This window comes from Rhipicephalus microplus, chromosome 3 (genome assembly GCF_043290135.1).
Source record: "Rhipicephalus microplus isolate Deutch F79 chromosome 3, USDA_Rmic, whole genome shotgun sequence".
NCBI classification, from domain to species: Eukaryota; Metazoa; Arthropoda; class Arachnida; order Ixodida; family Ixodidae; genus Rhipicephalus; species Rhipicephalus microplus.
This window is the reverse complement of record NC_134702.1, coordinates 33,513,161-33,532,046: the sequence shown is the minus strand read 5'-3', so window position 1 is coordinate 33,532,046 and position 18,886 is coordinate 33,513,161. Positions and strand designations below refer to the sequence as shown.

Here is an 18,886-nt window from a genome sequence, read left to right as displayed (position 1 = left end):
AGTTTTGTGCGTTGCGGGCTTGTGTTTCGTTTCGGACGCGCACAGACGTCTCCAATACAATTCAGCGGACGGGCGCTGCAAATGCTGCCTTAAATTTCAATGATATCTGTAACTGTTGGTACCTGTGACAGTCAACGTACGATAAAGAAAAGCACGCCGTAGCGGAGAGCTCCCGAAATGTCGACCCCCTGGGGTTCTTTAAAACGTGCACTTAAATCTAAACACGCCGGCCTCTGCTACGGCGGGAACTTGAAATATTGCTTTCCTTAGTCGGTGTAACTTCGATTTGCTTCCTGAATACAACTCGTTTCTTGTTGTTCAAATCGATTTCGCTCGTCTACAACTAAAGCACGTATGGGTATTATATAATTCTGAGTAAAGGTAAGCAGTTCGCTTACCTCGAAAGAACGTGAACGACTATCGTAAGAACGGAAAAGAAGTGCCACTTTTAAAGCGGCGGAAAATTGCCTCTCGCAGGTGGTGCCGTTGGTGGAAATGCTTTGAGGGGTCGCTTTGTTACTTTCTTGGTAATCGTAAATGTGTGCTCGGGTGGCCGTTTCTAGGAATGAATCGGCGAATGAAAGATCTTCTCCCTCTCCCCTTTGCCCCCCACCACCATTTTCACTTGTTCCCGTCTCCGAGTGAAACCGGTTTTGCTTGCAGAAAAATGCTGAGTTACACGAAAGAAAGCGTATATTGAACTCCGTATCGCGATTTCGTTGCGCTCTCCTCAACTTGTTAACAGCACGGAAGCAAGAAACAACATCGCAGACCGTGTATACTCCATTACTGCTGGAAAACGATTTCGCCGTTTCGGTAAAACGCTTATTAAGGGCCGCTGGGAGTAAGCGAAGTGCAACGTCCTGTTTTTCGATGTGGCTGCGAGTGTTGTTGCTGTGTGACAGACTTATGTGGCGTCCTGCTTCTGTTGTAAACGAACCTGTCTGGACCGTGGCTCGCAGGTACTGCCTTTATTGGAAAGGTATAGAATACGCGCAGGCCCCGCCGTGGTGGTCTGGTGGCTAAGGCACTCGGCTGCTGACCCGCAGGTCGCGGGATCAAATCCCGGCTGAGGCGGCTGCATTTTTCTGATGGAGGCGGAAATGTTGTAGGCCCGTGTGCTCAGATTTTGGTGCACGTTAAAGAACCCCAGGTGGTTGAAATTTCCGGAGCCCTCCACTACGGCGTCTCTCATAATCATATGGTGGTTTGGGGACGTTAAGCCCCACATATCAATCAATTAGAATACGCGCAGGGCAAAGCATTTCTTCCCGAGTGCTGTCTTTGGTGTTCACGAGCATGAAATGTTGCGCAATATCTCTCGCACGTCGAACCTGTAGACAGTGTACAAAAAAAAATTCGCAAGTTACTTCGAGAAGATTAAATGGGAAAGCGTAGTTCCCCCTGTAGTAGTGGGTGATGTGCACGAGGTGATATGCACCCCCCCCCCTTTTTTTTTATGCGTGTTGCCTACAAGGGTAAAGTGTTCCGCTGATAAGCTCAAGAATGTGAATTCTATTCCCGGCCTCGGCAAGTGTGATTTCGATGGAGGCGAATCCTAGAACAACAGTGTACTTAAGACTAAGTTTGTCAAGTTGGGCAGGCTGGGGAGAGTTTGGTTGAACGATAATGAGAATGCTGCGGATTGGTCTCCGAAAACCACGATATGATCGAGAGACGTCGTATCGAAGGGCTCCGAAAATTTCGACCCTCTGATCTTTTTTGACGTGTACACAAAGCAAAATACACGGGCCACTAACGTATCGAATGCATCGAAATGCGGCCGCCGTGGCCGGGATTCGAACCCGTGACCTTCGGCGGGTTAGCAATCGAGCACCATAAGCAGTAGACAACCACCGTTGAGGGTGAATACTGCATTTTAACGTTAAGGGTAGATGGACAAAGCTCTCCTCCTGTTTTCTTATACCGTGTTTGTCCATTCACTCTTTACGTTAAAATGGAGATTTAGGAACACGTGAATCTTGGACGCACCCCGAAATCGTAATCCGTAGCCCTTAGTACGGCGTGCCTTACAATCATATCCTGATTTTGGCACGCGTAAAGCCGCATTATTATTATTATTATTATTATTATTATTATTATTATTATTATTATTATTATTATTATTATTATTATTGCCTCGCGATCCTCGCTCCTTTAATGACCTACAATTCCTGTCACTTAGTTGTCATACGTTCACCAATAAGTGGCATTGGGAAAAGACTTGAACGTCCTTCACTGCGATTGCGCCACTTCGTAAACCCTGATAAACAGCTCCGACAGATGACATTTCAAGTCGTTCAAGGTGTTCGCAGTGTATGCATACGCATTCAAACACAAAGGGCAGTGAATAGATGGACGTATGTTCTGGGGCTTCCGGCCTCTTTTAAGCGCGTCACCGGAGGCGAGAACTCCAACAATAGACCTTTCATTGCCGTCTACGTTTGTACTGTTTGCTCGTCTATGTATACCGCACTATCGCGGGCGTTGTCCGCACGGGAAAAAAAATGAGTCGACTGCGGGACTTTCTGTGTAGTGGAAGCGTTTTTTTTGTAGCAATTCCCCAGGCAACTTTGGAGTTGTCCGCTAAAGTTCTTCCCGCGTAAGAGAACTAAGACAAAGACTATAGGAGCAGTGGTAGTAAATATCTAATTGCAAAATACGACGTTTCATTATCAATGACGCGACTAATTGTTCGAGTCTTCACAGTTAATGAAGTTTCATGGTTTGTTACCATTCAGCGTTACAGGTCGCATGTACCAGTGTTTCCTGCTTGTTAAGTCAGTAATTCTACCTTTGATAGTCGGCATTGATTCGCTGCATGGTACCAGGGGCGTAGGCAGAAGTTTTTTTTGGGGGGGGGGGAGGGGGGGGGGGATCTTTTACATCCGAAGTAGAGACTAAACAGTCATATGTGGTCGAGTGTCACTTTGGCCTCTGTAGGCTATGGAAAAAAAATTCGGGGAGTGGATGGGGGTGCATTGGCCCATTGTTCCATTCCCGGGCCACGCCACTAGCTGCCACAAACATGTCGACTGCAAGTATCCTAACGTGTTATGTGTTTCTCTTTTCCCTTCGTTCTACTATGCGAGAACAATAATGTAACAAAGAAATACTTCTACAGATGTGTAACTTCGAAAATCTTCACAAAATTATTCCTCTAGCGATGCACTCGCCGTAAACGTGTACACGTGTTCCGATATTCTGTAAGTTATTCGCCTACCTAAAGATCAGCATCAGTTTCTAAATTTTCACAGTTTGCCGTTTGCCGTGTTGCCTTCTTAACGTCGCGTAGCGTTTTGTTCAGCGACAGTGCGGTCGAAGAATACAGATGGAAGGAAATATAATTGTGTCCTCTGAGCGTTCCCGCAGAAGGGAACTAGACGAAGTACTGTTCTTTGCAACTGTAGTGCAACAGCGCTTTGTAGCTGCAGTTAAAGCGACATTACAGTGAGACGTGTTTAATTATCTGATAGGCTATATTTCGAAAACTATAGCGTTTGTAATTGGGCAACCATAGGTTTTTTGACAGATGAGGAAATCAATGTCAGATGTCTCACATTTACAAATCAGTAACGTCACCGTTGAAGATCTCCAACGATGACGTCGCGGATTTTTTTCTTCACATTTGAGCCACATTGGCTGAACAAACTTTCCTGGAACTTAGTATCTTATGTCTCTTGCTCCCTAAAAAGGCAATTTCACTTCACTTTTACCTATTGCGAACTACTTAGGCCTCCGTCAAACTGTGTGTAGTCACAACGACATGGCTAGGGAACTCCGAGGTGGTGCCGCCATTCGAATTTTTTTTCCTTGTTTGTTTCTCGCATACCGAGGATCTTCTTACAGCAGGCCTGGTGTTATTGGTGTCGTATAATGCAAGAAAAACAAATCGTTTTCTCTTTGTTGTTCCTTTACAGTCGAACATCTTTCTCTGCAGTAGTGCAGTTTTGCCTATACGTCGGACATCATGTCGCTTCGAAGGTTGTTTTTTTTTTTGCGTTTACTTATCCGGTAACCGAATTTTCAAACAGGAGGTGCATGCGTTTACAGACGAACTGTAAGGTATATACTGCGCAGAAGTGCTCGATGTGTGCTGTGCCAGCGAAAGCACGGCTTATGCTCTCTATTGTGCGTCTGTATACGCTGTCGTCGTTCTGTCGAAGGTTTCGACCCAGTGGTGAACGAACAACGCCGCGGGAAGCCTATGCTCCCCTTTTGTTCGATTGTTTGCCTGCGCTCATCCCACGCCTTTTTTGTGGGCTTCTCTCGCCGCCGCAATAGTGTATATGTTTGAGCCGCTATTCAGTCTGTATATATATATATATATATATATATATATATATATATATATATATATATATATATATATATATATATATATATATATATATATATATATATATACACGGCGATTTATGTGTGGTCCCCGCCCTTTGAAACTGCTGCGCGTTTCGGTCGACGACCTAGTTTTTGAAGAGCGGCAGGGAGACAGCGTCGCCTGGTGAGGGGAGGATATCGTACACGCTTTTCGGGAATGACGCATCGTGTTGCGCGTGTACGTGACTTCGGCCTGTTAACACGATCTTCTCGCACGCTGTCGTGACGTGTTCCGGGTCGCCTGTCAGCTTTAGTCTATAGACCTTAGTGTCGATGTTCTCCGATACCAAAATATCGAACAGTTGAAAACGATACAGGCACCAAGTCACTAAACGTGATTACCGTCAATGTATATATGTGCGATCGCATTATCTATTAGTGGACAACTTTTTTTTTCTTTCTTTTTTAAAGAAGAAGTCAGGTTTAGCTGAAGCTGACCAGAAGCAGTGCTCCCACTCAAAATTCGGTAGTCCTCGTATTGCTGTTGCGACGTATCGTATGAATGCCCGTGTCAGCCGCTGGGTCTATAACGGCATTCGGAAACATATTTACTATTAATACTTGCTCGCCATCTTCAAAAATGCATACTATTAGTTAATTCAATATTTTAGTGTTGAACTCGTAGTTTTTTATGCAGAATATGCATGGATAAACTTCTGGTTCTGTCTATAGCTCTTCATACATGCATTGTATTTGAGTAATGTGAATACTAATGCAGATGTACTAAGTTTAACGAGGATAAAGCACCAACAATCTGCGATCTCTGGGTGATTCCGGTGCGAGGCCGGTGTCCTTTCTAAGAATGCCAAAAGCCACTTGTCTTCTTTCTCTTTAGATGCACGTGGCCGACGGAGTAAAACGAGTAAACAAATTCCCGCCCGCCGTTTCAGGTGATCGTGATTCCGCACTCGCACAACGACCCCGGATGGCTGAAGACGTTCGAGGGCTACTTCCTGAGCAACACGGCGCACATCCTCAACAACATGGTCGAGTTCCTGCAGAAACACAAGGACTTCTCTTTCCTCTGGGCCGAGATGTGCTTCTTCTCACGCTGGTGGCGCAGGTGGGTTTGCACTGCACTGAACCCTTCTTTCTTTTTGTTTGTTTTTGCTTTCGAAGAGACCGTGCTTTGCTGTTACTCGCAAGTGCGGTGCGTTCTGAATGCCCAAACTGCGCCCCGAACGGTGGCGAAGTCTCTCTAGCTTCTCGGAGTTTCGCTATAATACCTGTCTTTTCGACCAGATCGTGTTGTCGGCATTCGTCGCTGACACATTTTCTGTAATAATAATAATAATAATAATAATAATAATAATAATAATAATAATAATAATAATAATAATAATAATAATAATAATAATAATAATAATAATAATAATAATAATAATCAGGTTTGTACGTGGCGAAACTACAATGATTAGAGGGTGCGCTGTAGTGCAGGGCTCTGGAAATTTAGACCACCAGGTGTTCATTGACGTGCGCTGCCACCGCACGTTTAGCGGGCGGTGGCAGCGCCTCCGTCGAAATGTGACCGCCATGGATGGGAATCGAACCCGCGACCTATAGGGGCTATAGTAGACGAGCACCGTGACCCACCGGAGCGGGGAGATTTAGCCCTCTTCCCGTTTAATTTACCCGGCAGCTACACAATGTCTCACTTCCGCGGTCGTCGTGTGCCTCCCTCATTCATTTACCGAATCAATCAATCAATCAATCAATCAATCAATCAATCAATCAATCAATCAATCAATCGTAATTTTACCGTGTTCTGTTGTTGGGGGTCCACGTTGTCACTATTAGAACGCGTTTACGCATTGCTGACACCTTCTTTGTATTCAGTTTCTTGCTAACCTCTCTTCTTCTGTACCCAATTAACAAGTTTGCCCAGCGAGCAGTCACTCGCATTTGCGGCGTCAAGCTTCGAGGCGTTCATTAGTAGCCTCACCGATTTCGCGCTGTAGTGCACTCAAAATTTCTTCTGCAACGTTGATTGGCGGGTCGTAATATCAAGCAGCCAGCCCTCTGCTTTTCTACTTCAATCACGCCCGAAAAGAGGACTGCTTCGTATGACTGACAGCGCACACCTAAGCGTTGCGGATTTCCTTTTGTGCCTCGGCATTCCCACTAATGAGAGCCTGTTTTTTTTTTTTTGCAAGGGACAATGTGGACCCGCGCGCTATATGCCCGGCTAGCGTCACGATATTGGCGATGGGTCGGGATGAGTGCAGTCCGGTCTAATAGAGCAGACGCTGCTCGCGGATGTGGGTGATTGGTTAGAAGCCAAGGGCGCAGGCGGAATTTTTTTTTTTCGGGGATGGGGGCCACCACTTTGATCTAAAGTGGGGGCCGGGCAGGTATATGGGGTCGAGTGTCATGCTTTGTATGCCATAGTAGGCAAAAAGTTCAGGCGGGGGGGGGGGGGCGGGGGAGGGGGGTTGGACAGGCCCCGTGTGTCACCCCATGGCTACGCCCCTGTTAGAATTCGTTAGAGGGAAGTGCTGGCGAGACGACAGAGGGAAGCTGACGCTGATGCATTGTATTTAATGATGCATTCTTTTACAGTTACCTTTAATCAATGTGCTATAGTTGATCTGAACTAAGCTTCGATCTTGACACCGCCATTGTGATACGAAGTAGATACCTTAGTGACTACCGGGAATAGAACTTATCCAACACCCTGCCGCGGTAGTTTATAGTGTTGTTGTGCTTCACTGTCGACCTGCAAGTCGCTGGATCGAATTCAGGCCACGGCGTCAAAATTTCGGTGGAGGCGAAATGCTATACTCTATTCCAGAAGTTCCGTGCACCAGAGCCAAGGCTACACGACCCTCGAGAGCAGGTTGTTGCGAAGCGAGATGTAGTGCCCCGTATACGTAGCCCGTTGTTTGTCCTCTCCGTCGTTGTTTGTCATCCGTCGAGACCACTTTTGCAAGTGGTCTCGACGGATGATTTTTACTTCAAGGCTTCTCTGCGTGTTGTAGCTGTGATTTGTATGACGATTTTCTCGAATTTTGTGTAGAAAACAGTTTTTGTGGCTCCATGATACTGAAGAAAGAGTTCTTGCTTGTACGTGTTATAACATGCAAATGATGAACGCAATAACGCTGTTGTGGCTCGTATGTGTTATGGTTTTACTTATACAGTACGAAGGAATGGTACGACACTGCCTAAACTTTTATGAGTAGCCCGCACAGCCCGAGCGTCCACAGTGCCGCGGAGGACCCAGTCTTGGGTTGTGATTAGTCCGCGGTGGCAGACTTGGTCACTCCTGTTAAAATGGCGGCACCTGATTCACCTTTGCGATGTCGTTCCCAGCATAGAGTTTCCTAATGTACACTATAGAGGGAACTCTGGCGCTAGTGTCTGTGGGAGCTGCAACGCACGGCGCTTCAGCGAGCATGGGAATGATGGGTAGTACACACATTTGTCTAATCTTCGCACTTATGTCCTGCTTTTGGCTCCGTGTGTGTTCGTGTGACTTGGAGTTGTTTTCTCACGAAACAAAAATCAGCAAATGTTCAGCGCTTGCGCTTCACCACCTTATTTTTTAAGACTTACCTTTGCAAATCAGGTCATGAAGTTCAAAAGGGTTGAATCTTTCTTTCAAAACAAAACCAAAACACCGCAATAAACGAAGCCGCAAGTACGATTCGCCGCCCGCAAGCACGAAGACTAGGCAAATGTGTGTACTACCCATCATTCCCATGGTCGCCGAGCGATCGTAGCGACAGAGTCCCCTCTAGTTAATTTTAGGAAACTCTATGGTTCCCGGATCAGCTTTTACGACAAGGGAGCGAAGCAGCTGGCTCTACTAGATCTGTTCGGGACACTGCGTAAGGAGGGCGGCAGAAGTGCAAGCATGAGCTTTCTCATTAAGAGGACGGCTGCGTTTGCCAACGTCAGCGAGCGTGCTCTGTATACAAGTGAGTAGCGGAGCACGATAAGCACGGCGAGGTACGATAAGCACGGCGAGGTACGATAAGCACGGTGAGGCACCGGGCATAGAGCCATCATTTCGTATCGAACGCGAGCGGCACCTCGCATGCCCATAACATGCGTACACGAAATCTGACCAAGCGTGGTGCTCTCATATTCAATTTGGATAGTGCGGCGCTCTCCACCGAAACATGAGCCACTGAACCATATATCCCTCAAATGTCTACGGGCAAGTGTCTCGGAGACGCGCGCTTTTACGGTGCCGAGGAGAATATTTAACCGCATTCACAATTAAGCCTAGTTCACACTGAAACATCCGCTTTCTACAGCGACCGAAATTCCCCTGCCGCCGAAACGCATTGTCGTTCGCACTGGACGCGCCCCGCGCCGCCGAATATGCCATCTACTACGGGGCGAACGTGGGATGGATGCGCTGTCACCCGGTTGTTGTCGCGGCTCGCAAACGCCACTACGCTATCCGGTGGTGTATACTTCGACGATTCTCGTACGCAAGACGCAAGAAAAGACAGTACTGCTTACTTTGCTGGCAAGTGGCTGTCTTGTAATGCACGAAGAGCCGAAAAAACACCGACGCCAGCGGCGTTGGTGGGTTCGTTTTGCTCTGCAAGACCGCAACAAGCTCGGTCACCCCGACGGCAAGCTCGGTCACCTCTTCCACGAAATACGCACGCGAAGTAGGCGAAGAGTAGGTTAAACTCCCGTTGGTTTCAACATTCAGTTACGTGCACTGCGGCATAACAAGTCAGTAGGGCTTGGCCGCCATTTTTCAAAATTCCTTGACTAGCGCTCCTATTGGTCCGCGGTGACCGATTCGGCGGCAGAATCGGTCACGGCGGTGAGCGATCGGCGCGGAGAGGGCCCTTTCGGCGGATCTTGCCGCCGCCGAACCGGATTCGGAGCACTTTCGGCGGCCGGAATGCTCAGTGTGAACGCGGCCTTACAGCTCATCTCGCTGCGCAGTCGCACAGTGTCCCGAGACGCTCTTGCCGCTTTCGCTGCAGTGCACGTCGCTAGCACACGACAGGGCGCGGAAGGATACACTTAGATGTGCTCGCCCTCCTGATTGGTTGAGAAGGCCTGTAGCCTACACAGTGCTGCACGAAACTTCAGGAACAGAGTATGGACACGCGTGTGATTAGATTTAGGTGCACGAAAGAATGTGAGGTGGTTGAAATTTCCGAAGCCCTTCATTACGGTGTCTCTAGTAATAATATCAGTAATCTGGGATGTGAAACTCTGATAATTATAATTAGCATATTTATTATTAATATTAGTCCTCCATCACGGCGTCTCTCATAATCTATGGTGGTTTTGAGACGTTAAACCCCGCATATCAATCAATCAAAATGAATTATTAATAATAAAAAAGTGCCGCCACATCCACGAAGTGAATGATGATGAGTGGGCGAAGCTCCGGAGGTAAACCTGGTAAACCATGAATCCTCCGTACATTTTGCCCACCCGATTTTATTGCAACGCTCCCCCTAGCGTACGTCGCCGCACTATATCGAACGATGACACGCGCCATATGTGGCATCATTCCTATTTTATAACACCTCGCATCTTTCATAATCAACTACACGTACCGCCGTCTAGTTTATAACATCTTGCATCTTTTGGATGGACGGACGGATGGATGGATGGATGGATGGATGGATGGATGGATGGATGGATGGATGGATGGATGGATGGATGGATGGATGGATGGACGGACGGATGGACGGATGGATATGGCTGTACCCTTTAGATCGGGCGGTGGCTCACGTAATACTTAATGCCGTCAGCTACAAGTACCGCCATCTAGTGAACACTGCAAGAACTGAACGAGAGGTGGCTACATACAGGGGACGCACAGCCCACGCCTTAAGGAGCTTCGCTCCTAATAATATGATTTGAACTTGTGCACCCTCGACAGTGTGAAGTTGGCGGTGGGGCACACTCGGCCGCGGGGCGCACTAATGAGTGCTCTATCTCGCAGCTTTCCGAAATGTCGAATTCTGAAAATAATCTTTTTTTTTTTTCTCATTCCATTGTGTCGTCCCACACAAGGTCGCCCAGTGCTCGCTAGCGGCGCCATGAAGCTGATGGTGAACTTGCAGCAACATTTAATGGAAGATTCCGCAATATAGACTCGCATGTTGCGTCGTCCGCGTATTGTCCAGCTCGTACGTATCAGATGTGTTTGTACTCTAGGGAATTTCGCTGTACCCCTTTGTGCGGGATGTCGTGTGTCTCGCAGGCTGCAGCTGTTATGATGTCTGCACGTGTGTTTTGGAGGTCGCGGTAGGTGTTGTTGCTGTGAACGGATGGGATGACGTGCCCCTCGCAAAATAAATAAATAAATAAATAAATAAATGTATTTTTTAAAGTAGTGGTATCCACTTGGAAACCGTGCTGCTGCTGCTGCTGTAGTTTTTCGCGTATAACCCGCTCCCTCAACAACGAATCGCGGATTTTTATTTTTTTTTCTAAAAATAATCTCTGCGTATTGCCGTTTAGCGAACTTCTCTGCATAGCTGTGCAACACAGCCGTGAAGCGGAATTCGCAGACTTGAGTTTGCGTTTTTTTTTTTTAGACTTTAGCTCGAAATAAAAACGAAAAGCAAAGCAAGAAAAACTGCTCATATGATACACGAGGAAATAAAAAAATGCCGTAGTGAAGGTGGAAATTCGCAGATATTGTTGTTCGTTTTTGGGCCCCAATCTTCTTGCAATGTCGCGGGGGCAGCCCCTCTTCTAAATAAATAAATAAATAAATAAATAAATAAATAAATAAATAAATAAATAAATAAATAAATAAATAAATAAATAAATAAATAAATAAATTAAAACTAAATAAAAATGCTTAAGATGGCCATGTAACCGTATATCTTCAACTTCGCTTCTAAGAAGTCTGCCCAATATTATTCAATAACTCCGTGACCTTTCGATCAGGCCGCCTTGATTTCGTCGAATTGATTTCGGAAAGACGCTTTCGCGTTGCTCCAGGGTGCACGCTGTCGATATTACACGTGCCTTATATCGGTGCTCAGGGTTCCGCTAACGTTCGTCTCGTTTCCACACAATGTAATTTGCTAAGAGCGCTTTTCCTCTTATAGAAGTTTCGTCGATGCTCCTACATTTTTCAGTGCGTAGGATGTTGAAGCTTCAGTCGACCTTAAGGTGCTCGTTCGACTGATCGCTACGCTCGTGGGCTTCACTGCCGATGCTGGTTGCATTGTGTCGGAGCCAGCGCTCACGTAGTGCAGAAAAGTGACCCCTTTCAAGTGTCATAATATACTATAGCTCTCTGATATCGCTGTGTGAATTTCTACTAGCGCCAGTCTACGTTTCGCGTTAAGAAATTCAAGATGGCGCTTCTGTACGTAGAAGCTTTACTTTATTGCAATAGCAATTACACGGACTTTCTTGACTGGTTTTCGCCGTCATGTCCAGGATATGTATGTATCTATAAAAACCACAAAGAGAGAATCCCAAGAAAAAAATTCTAGGATACCCCACCGGAAATTCGAACCGGCGACGCCTTGTTCCTCAGGGTGCTGCGCTAAGCAACTATAAACGGATTTGACAGAGCCTTCCTGTCTCTAGCAACATTGTGTGTTCACCAGGAAAAAACCCCGGAAAACTTCCGGTTTAGCTTGTTCTTGCGTGGTTTTAGCGTCTGTTGCTGGCCGCGGCTGCTTGTGTTCAGATGTTTTATGCACATAAAATTATTCCGGTGAAGCGCTGGCAACTCGAGCATAGCTGTGTCAAGTCAGGATGCAGTCTACATGCCTGAATTAATTTTATATGCTAGTCAAAACGTTGTTTTCTGATCGATGACGATAGAAAGAGCGCCTGCATTGCAGCGGTCACGCGAAAAAAACTGTATTCCCGCTAAGAGCACGTAGGTTTGTTCTGCCCACTTCATCAAAGGCGATGTAAAGCTCGCCGCAGACTAATGGCACAGATGCGATACTCAGACGTTAGACTAGTCGAAGACCCCCGGTTATGGGGAACACACCGGTCGCTGTCCTCTTCCACCCGTGGCAAACAAGTGTACTGACGCCTGAAATGGGTAGCAAAACGGGAAAGCTAACACTGAAAAGTCATTGCAAAGCTGTTCATTTTATAGTTTGAGCGATATGAATGATGTGTACTGTTCGACACAACATGGGACGCAAGGTAGCCGCGCTTAACATGAACCCTCGCACAACATGTACGGCGTGGTGTCCACGTTTCGTTGTCGTTGCATTTGATTATTTTTTTTAACTGATGCCGTCGAGTGGGCTCTCATCTGTGCGAGCAAATATGACTCATCACCTGTCTTTCTGTCTCTAATGAAGGTCGCCGCATTCAAGCCAATTTTTTGGGTATGAACATAGACTATAGATTTAAGTAGGTTCGACTTGAAAGTTTGATTCATGAATAGCTTACTCGCGAGTAAACCATAATAGTTCGTGCGACCCTGCAGCCGCAGTTGACTTATCACATCAGTACATTTTATAATTTCTCAGTCACACGAACACGTCAGATTGCGAGTGATTCTGATAGCCTCTGATCGCTTTAAAAAGTGCGGTGGACACAGACGCAGAAATAAGCGTTTTATCCAGAGGTTGCGTACTCAGACGAAAACACAAATATGTTCGGAGTTCAACAGGAGGATGGTTTAAAGTTCTAGTCGAAAAGCTGAATTGAACAACTTCACTGTGAATCGAGCAACTCTTCTCCTGCAAGTCGACGGTGCGGGTGCGCTTTGAAGACGCGGACAGGAAAAAGACAGGTGTGCGCTGTCAATTCATGGTCTGCGTCTTCAAAGCGCATCCACATCGTCGGCATGCAGAACCAACTGGCTCGATGAAGTTCGCTGGTAAACGTCTCCTGCAATTTATGCATTTTCTGTTTGTATAGGCGCGACCCCTCTCAGAGCAGGCCACACGGAGCAGGGGGCCGTGCTCATCGGAATGCCCACGACATGTATTTTGCAAGGCGCCCGTCGAGCACGCGAGCCGTACACTACGTCGAGCCCCTTCATGTAGCCGCTAGATGTTGCTCCAAACAGATCCTAAGAAATTCGCGAAAAATAATAGAGCAGCAAACTCAAACACACCACGGAAGCATCACCAGTCCTTGAAAAAGCATTGCTGCAAGTGCCGCACCGGAAGTCTCCTGGTGTAAGCCGTTCGGTGAGAGCCAGTTTTGTTTACAAACACCGAAACCGCTTATAGGGCCACGCCGTTCATGCTATCTATATCACTAGCGGCGAGCTATATGTACACACCATTTACAACAGGCTTACTGCCAAAGAACCTAAAAGAAACATTCTTGGACAAAGTTTGTATGTTTCACTTCTAGTTATGCAGTTATGCACGCATGCATTAACCACCAGTTCAATGGCCCAATCCACGTGGTGGGTGGAAGCCTTATATAAAGGAACAAGCAAGGAAGCACGCTTTTCCCACCATCCAGCTGTTACCGGCATCGACGCCCACGCTGCGATGTCTGGGGCAGTCCGAGGTGGACGTTTTGCTAAAGTGCATTGGCACTGTACTTTCACTACCATCACTAGTATCGTTGACGTCGACTGACGCCAAGGAAAGAAGTGCCGTACAAACGCCGTGCATACGCCGGTAAAAACTCTGTTTGTAGTTCGGCCTTTGTGGTGCCATCGAGTGTTTACGAACACCTGCGAAATAGCTCCAGCGGAATGCTAGTTTAGTTGCGTTGAAGCAAGGCGGGCTCGCATACGTGCCCAGACGGGCTGCTGCGCATGCAGGAAACGCTGCAGCTCAAAGCACATTCCTCCATGTTCACTACATTTCGTATGGTTCTTAAATATTCTAGCTGTACTTCGTATAACAGTTCGATGTGTTGCTATCGCATTCGTTGCTTCGGCCTTGTGCCGAAACTGTGTGTGTTTTTTTCCCCCTCGGTACTCGCAAAGTGCAAGATTAAATGTACTCCTATGGCCGCTGGATCGAAGTGCGTGGTACTATAACGCTTGTCTCACTCATTGCGCATCAAGCGGGCTTCATTGCCAATTCCAGATCTATTGCGCCCGAGCAAGCGCCCGTGTCACGCAGGAAAGCGACCTATTGTGTCAAATATTGGTGCTGCGCGATGTTACAGCAGAAGCAGCAGGATGCATTTCATTTTGTTTGCGCAGTGGAAGCGTGCTGAGGGCAATTTATAAATGTGAGATGCGGTACTTGACAATATGCAACTCGCAGAGTCGGGTGGTTGTTGTCTGTCGGTCCATCTGTCTATTTGTTTGTTCATTTATTTGTTTGAGTTCTGTTACTACATCTGTTGTCAGTTGCCTGTTTGTCTGTCTGTATGTTTGTTTGTTTATTTGTTTGTTTGTTCAAGCTCTGTTACTACACCTGCCCTCTAATATACGATTTGAGTGATATGTGAAGAACGTGACATCACTCTGTATAGCAAGACGGATGCTCTACGATGAGGAAGCGTGTTGTTTGTTCTGTGTACCATCGTGGGTGAATAAAAACTCATGAGGTGTGTGATGCATTTTCCCGAAACATCTTCAAGGCAAAGCCATCTTCTGGTTGTTGTCTGTCAATGTATTTATCATTTCGGTGATTTCGGATTGTTCCGGGATTGGGGAATGTTAGATAAGGTTCACTATCAATGTAATTAAAGGTAATTACGTAGAATTCGGGTAATTTCGACGCCTTTCTCTCTCATTTATTGTTGATCGAATTGCCCCTGATTCTTGTTTCCTTATGTTTTTCGCGCAGCTTGGAGAACAGGCCGCATCTTCGTGAGGCTGTACGGCACTTGGTGCACCGTGGCCAACTGGAGATGGTCACGGGCGGCTGGGTGATGACGGATGAGGCGGCCGCCCACTACTACGCCATGGTTGACCAACTCGTCGAAGGACACCAATGGCTACGCTCCACGCTGGGCGTGGTACCGCGCGCAGGCTGGTCCATCGACCCGTTCGGGCACGGCGCGACAGTACCGTACCTGTTACAGGCCGCCGGCATCCGTAGCACCTTCATCCAGCGTACCCACTTCGCTTGGAAAGAGTTCCTGGCTGCGAGGAGGTGCATATAAGTTTTGTGTGCTCGCTTGTCTTCGGGTTTTAGCTACCTGTTAAACTACCTGTTGTGGTTGTAACGCTAACTGGAGGGTGTAGCCATGAAGCCAAAAAATTCCCATGTAGAAATTACTGCTTCTAGCACGCGGCATTACTGAAGTTGTGTTACAGGGACAGTTGTGTTGCAGCTCACGCAGTGAACGTGACACTAATTGCATCATTGTGCTTACCCCGCAGGGACCTGGAGTTCCTTTGGAAAACTCCCTTTCCAACAACTTACTTCAACGACTCCGGCGTGGTGACGCACATGGCGCCCTTCGAGCTGTACAGCATCAAGCACACCTGCGGGCCTAACACTGACGTGTGCCTCAAGTTCGACTTCCGCCGGTTAGCCGGAGAGTACACCGAGAGCCGCGCTTCGCAGGTGGCTGATCACAACGTAGCCACCCTGGCGGAGCTGCTTTTGGGCCAGTACGGCCGGATCGGCTCCCTATTTCCGCACAACGTCGCCCTGGTGCCACTCGGAGACGACTTCCGGTTTGATCACGACATCGAGTGGGAGCAGCAGTACGCGAACTACCGCAAGCTGTTTGACTACATTAACAAGAGTAAGCGGCTACATGCGCACGTGCGCTTCGGCACGCTGAGTGACTACTTCGAGGAGGTCTACGCCCGCATGGAGAAGGGTGTCTCCCGGGAGCACCCGTTTGCCAAACTTGCCGGCGACTTCCACTCGTACGGTGACATGTACGCCGAGGGCAAGCCTTCCTACTGGACAGGCTACTTCACCACGCGTCCATACCTGAAACACTTTTCGCGGGAGCTGGAGCACTGGCTGCGCGCCGCCGAGATCCTGTACAGCCTCGCCCGCGTCTACCTGAACGAGAGTGGTCAGACGGACCTGGGTCGCCGTCTCGACGCCGACTACGTGTTCCTTGTGCAAACCAGGGACGCCCTGGGTCTCTTCCAGCACCACGACGCGATCACGGGAACGTCCAAGGAAGGCGTCATGGCGGACTACGGCTCACGCATGTACAACGGCATGAAGGAGGCCATGGGCGTCATCGCGCATGCCGCCCAGTATCTGATGCTCGTCGAGCAGCCCATGGTCAGCGCCGCGATTCAGTCGCAGAGACCTGTGACGTCGTACCTCTATCCCGATGTGCAGAGGCCCACTTATGACGTGCTGCCAATTAAGCTGCCATTGAGTGTACCAGAAATTCACGGCCGCAAGATCGTCCTGTACAACTCGCACGCGCAAACATTGCAGGAGGTGGTACGCGTGCACGTGTATGACCCCGTTTCGAGGGTGCTCGACGCGACTGGCGAAGACGTTCTCTTCCAGCTCAACCCTGTGTGGACCGACGCTTCTGCTGTCTCCAGCGTTGTGTTCGAGTTAGTCTTCATCGCCAAGCTACCGCCGCTCTCGCTGAGCACCTACACACTTCTCGTGGAGCCTGGCAGGCTCACCACCCCAAAGACGAGGGTATCCATGTTTGTTGGCGACGCGTGGTCCGGTGCCGGCGCGCAGTCCATCTTCAATTTCGAGAGCCCGCACACGAAGCCCATCGTTCTGTCCACGCCGTACGTGGAGGCGACGTTCTCGCATGAAACAGGCCTCCTACGTTCAATCAGGTTGCGCAAGAGTGGCCTCGAGAGACGGGTAAACGTTTCCTTCAATGCGTACCGGTCGCTGGAGTTCCACAGCGGTGCCTATTTATTCGAACCGGACGCCAGTGACCCGTTCGTGAACGTCACCGGGCGCTTTCCGATTGTGCGCGTGGTGCAGGGTCCGATCACCTCAGAGCTGGTGTCTGCCTACGCGGACGGGCTGACACACACCTTTCGAGTGTACCACGTCGATGGCTTTCTCGGAGGTGGCCTTGAGATGAGCGTCGTATTCGACCTGTCCAAGCGGTCGGACTACAACGTCGAAATGTTTATGAAACTAGACACGGACGTTGACAGCGGTGACCGTACCTTCTACACGGACTCGTCGGGCTTCCAGATGATGAAGCGCGTCACTGACGTGCGTCTGCCCGTAGAGGCAAACTACTACCCCGTGACGGCCGCCGCTTACTTGGAGGACGAGCTATCGCGCATCAATCTACTCGTGTCCCACGCCCATGGCGCTGCTAGCGTTCAGCCGGGATCTCTGGAGGTGATGCTGGACCGTAAGCTTCGCTACGACGACAGTCGAGGTCTCGGTGAAGGGGTGCTGGACGTGCGGGAAACGCAAGCCGACTTCTGGCTGCTCCTAGAGCCAATGATTCCTGAGAACACCGTCAAGGACAGCGAGGGTAACAAGCTGGCGGGCCACGAGGACGGTGGCAAGAAGTCACAGGACCTTCCAAACCTGTCCTCACTGGCGCACTCCCTTTCGCAGCGGCTACTCTACCCGGTCGTCGTGTTGGCCACCGAGGGACAGCAGAACCGTGCTCTTCACCCCGGCTTTAGTTTCTTGCACGAGGGCTACCCGTGCTCTACGTGGATGATGAACCTACGTACGGTGCCCCTGGAGCAAGACTTCGACCGGCCTTCGAAGAGTAGCCTGTTGATTCTTCATCGCAAGGCAGGTTCGTGCCGCGTGGCCAGCTTAGGTCTGCCATCGTGCGAGCTGGAGAAGACCTACGTCTCGTCGGGCACCGGGTCTCAAGGCGACGCGCCTTCTTCGAAACACGCGTCTTCGCGACCTGAGAGGTTCCGGCTCGTCAAAGTGCAGTCGGTTCACAGGACTACGTTGACGGGCGTTAGAAACGGGGCGAGGCTCCCCGACGTCAACGCGGTCGATGTTGCGCCCATGGAGATTGTTACGCTCAATGTGACTTTCGGTCCATAAGCGGTGTTAGTGGGCTTGAAGAGTGGAATTCAGCGTGGAGACGTTCGCAGACTTTTGTTTTAGACTTGTGACTGGAACAGATGACAGCGCGCCGACTTATGCGTTGAAGTCGGTTCGCAGTGACCTGCCATTTTAAGGGACTCACATGGTTGCTTGTTCCAGATCGCCACTCGAGTTTCAAGGTCTTACAAGGCCGACGCGTGTAGTCTTTCTCACGTGCGGGAACGATTGCCGGCTTCCGTCCGGATAGTCATGCTGGTTGGTTGTGCGATTCCTTCACCTTGTGCCCATTGATGGACGTGTCATGTGGGCACGTTGTTAGAGTCATATGTGTGCGCGTGCTATTCATGTCAGTAACGGCCTTTGCCGTGAAGTTCAGTAGTTTTGGGAATCCCGTTGCGCAATATTTTTCTGGGGGATCCTCGAGACTGATTGCCGGTTGTCTCTAGGGGCGCCTACTGAGGTCTGTGCGCACGCGCGCACACTTTTCGAGCTTGTTCGTTTACTCGGTGTCCTGTTCACTTATGTCGTAAAACCTACGGTGACGCGAAGCTCTCGCTACTGCCAGCTTGCGATGTGGGTGCGACACGAATGCTGTTTGTAAAATGCTGTGAAGATGCGAATTGGTCTATTTTGAAGACAGAGTGCCATTGGCTGACCAACGCGAAGATTGC

At 48.8% G+C, this 18,886-nt stretch overlaps 1 protein-coding gene across 1 annotated transcript in view; it reads left to right on the top strand.

Moving 5' to 3' along the window:
- The window catches only part of alpha-Man-IIb (alpha-Mannosidase class II b), a 75,695-nt gene extending 57,023 nt beyond the window's left edge, over positions 1–18,672 (top strand). The window contains exons 2-4 of the mRNA XM_037428209.2: positions 5,271–5,443; positions 15,072–15,380; positions 15,611–18,672. Of these exons, the coding sequence (XP_037284106.2) occupies positions 5,271–5,443; positions 15,072–15,380; positions 15,611–18,212 (3,084 nt within the window). The 3' untranslated portion in view covers positions 18,213–18,672. The remainder of the gene's footprint in view (positions 1–5,270; positions 5,444–15,071; positions 15,381–15,610) is intronic.
- Positions 18,673–18,886: the final 214 nt, after the last annotated feature.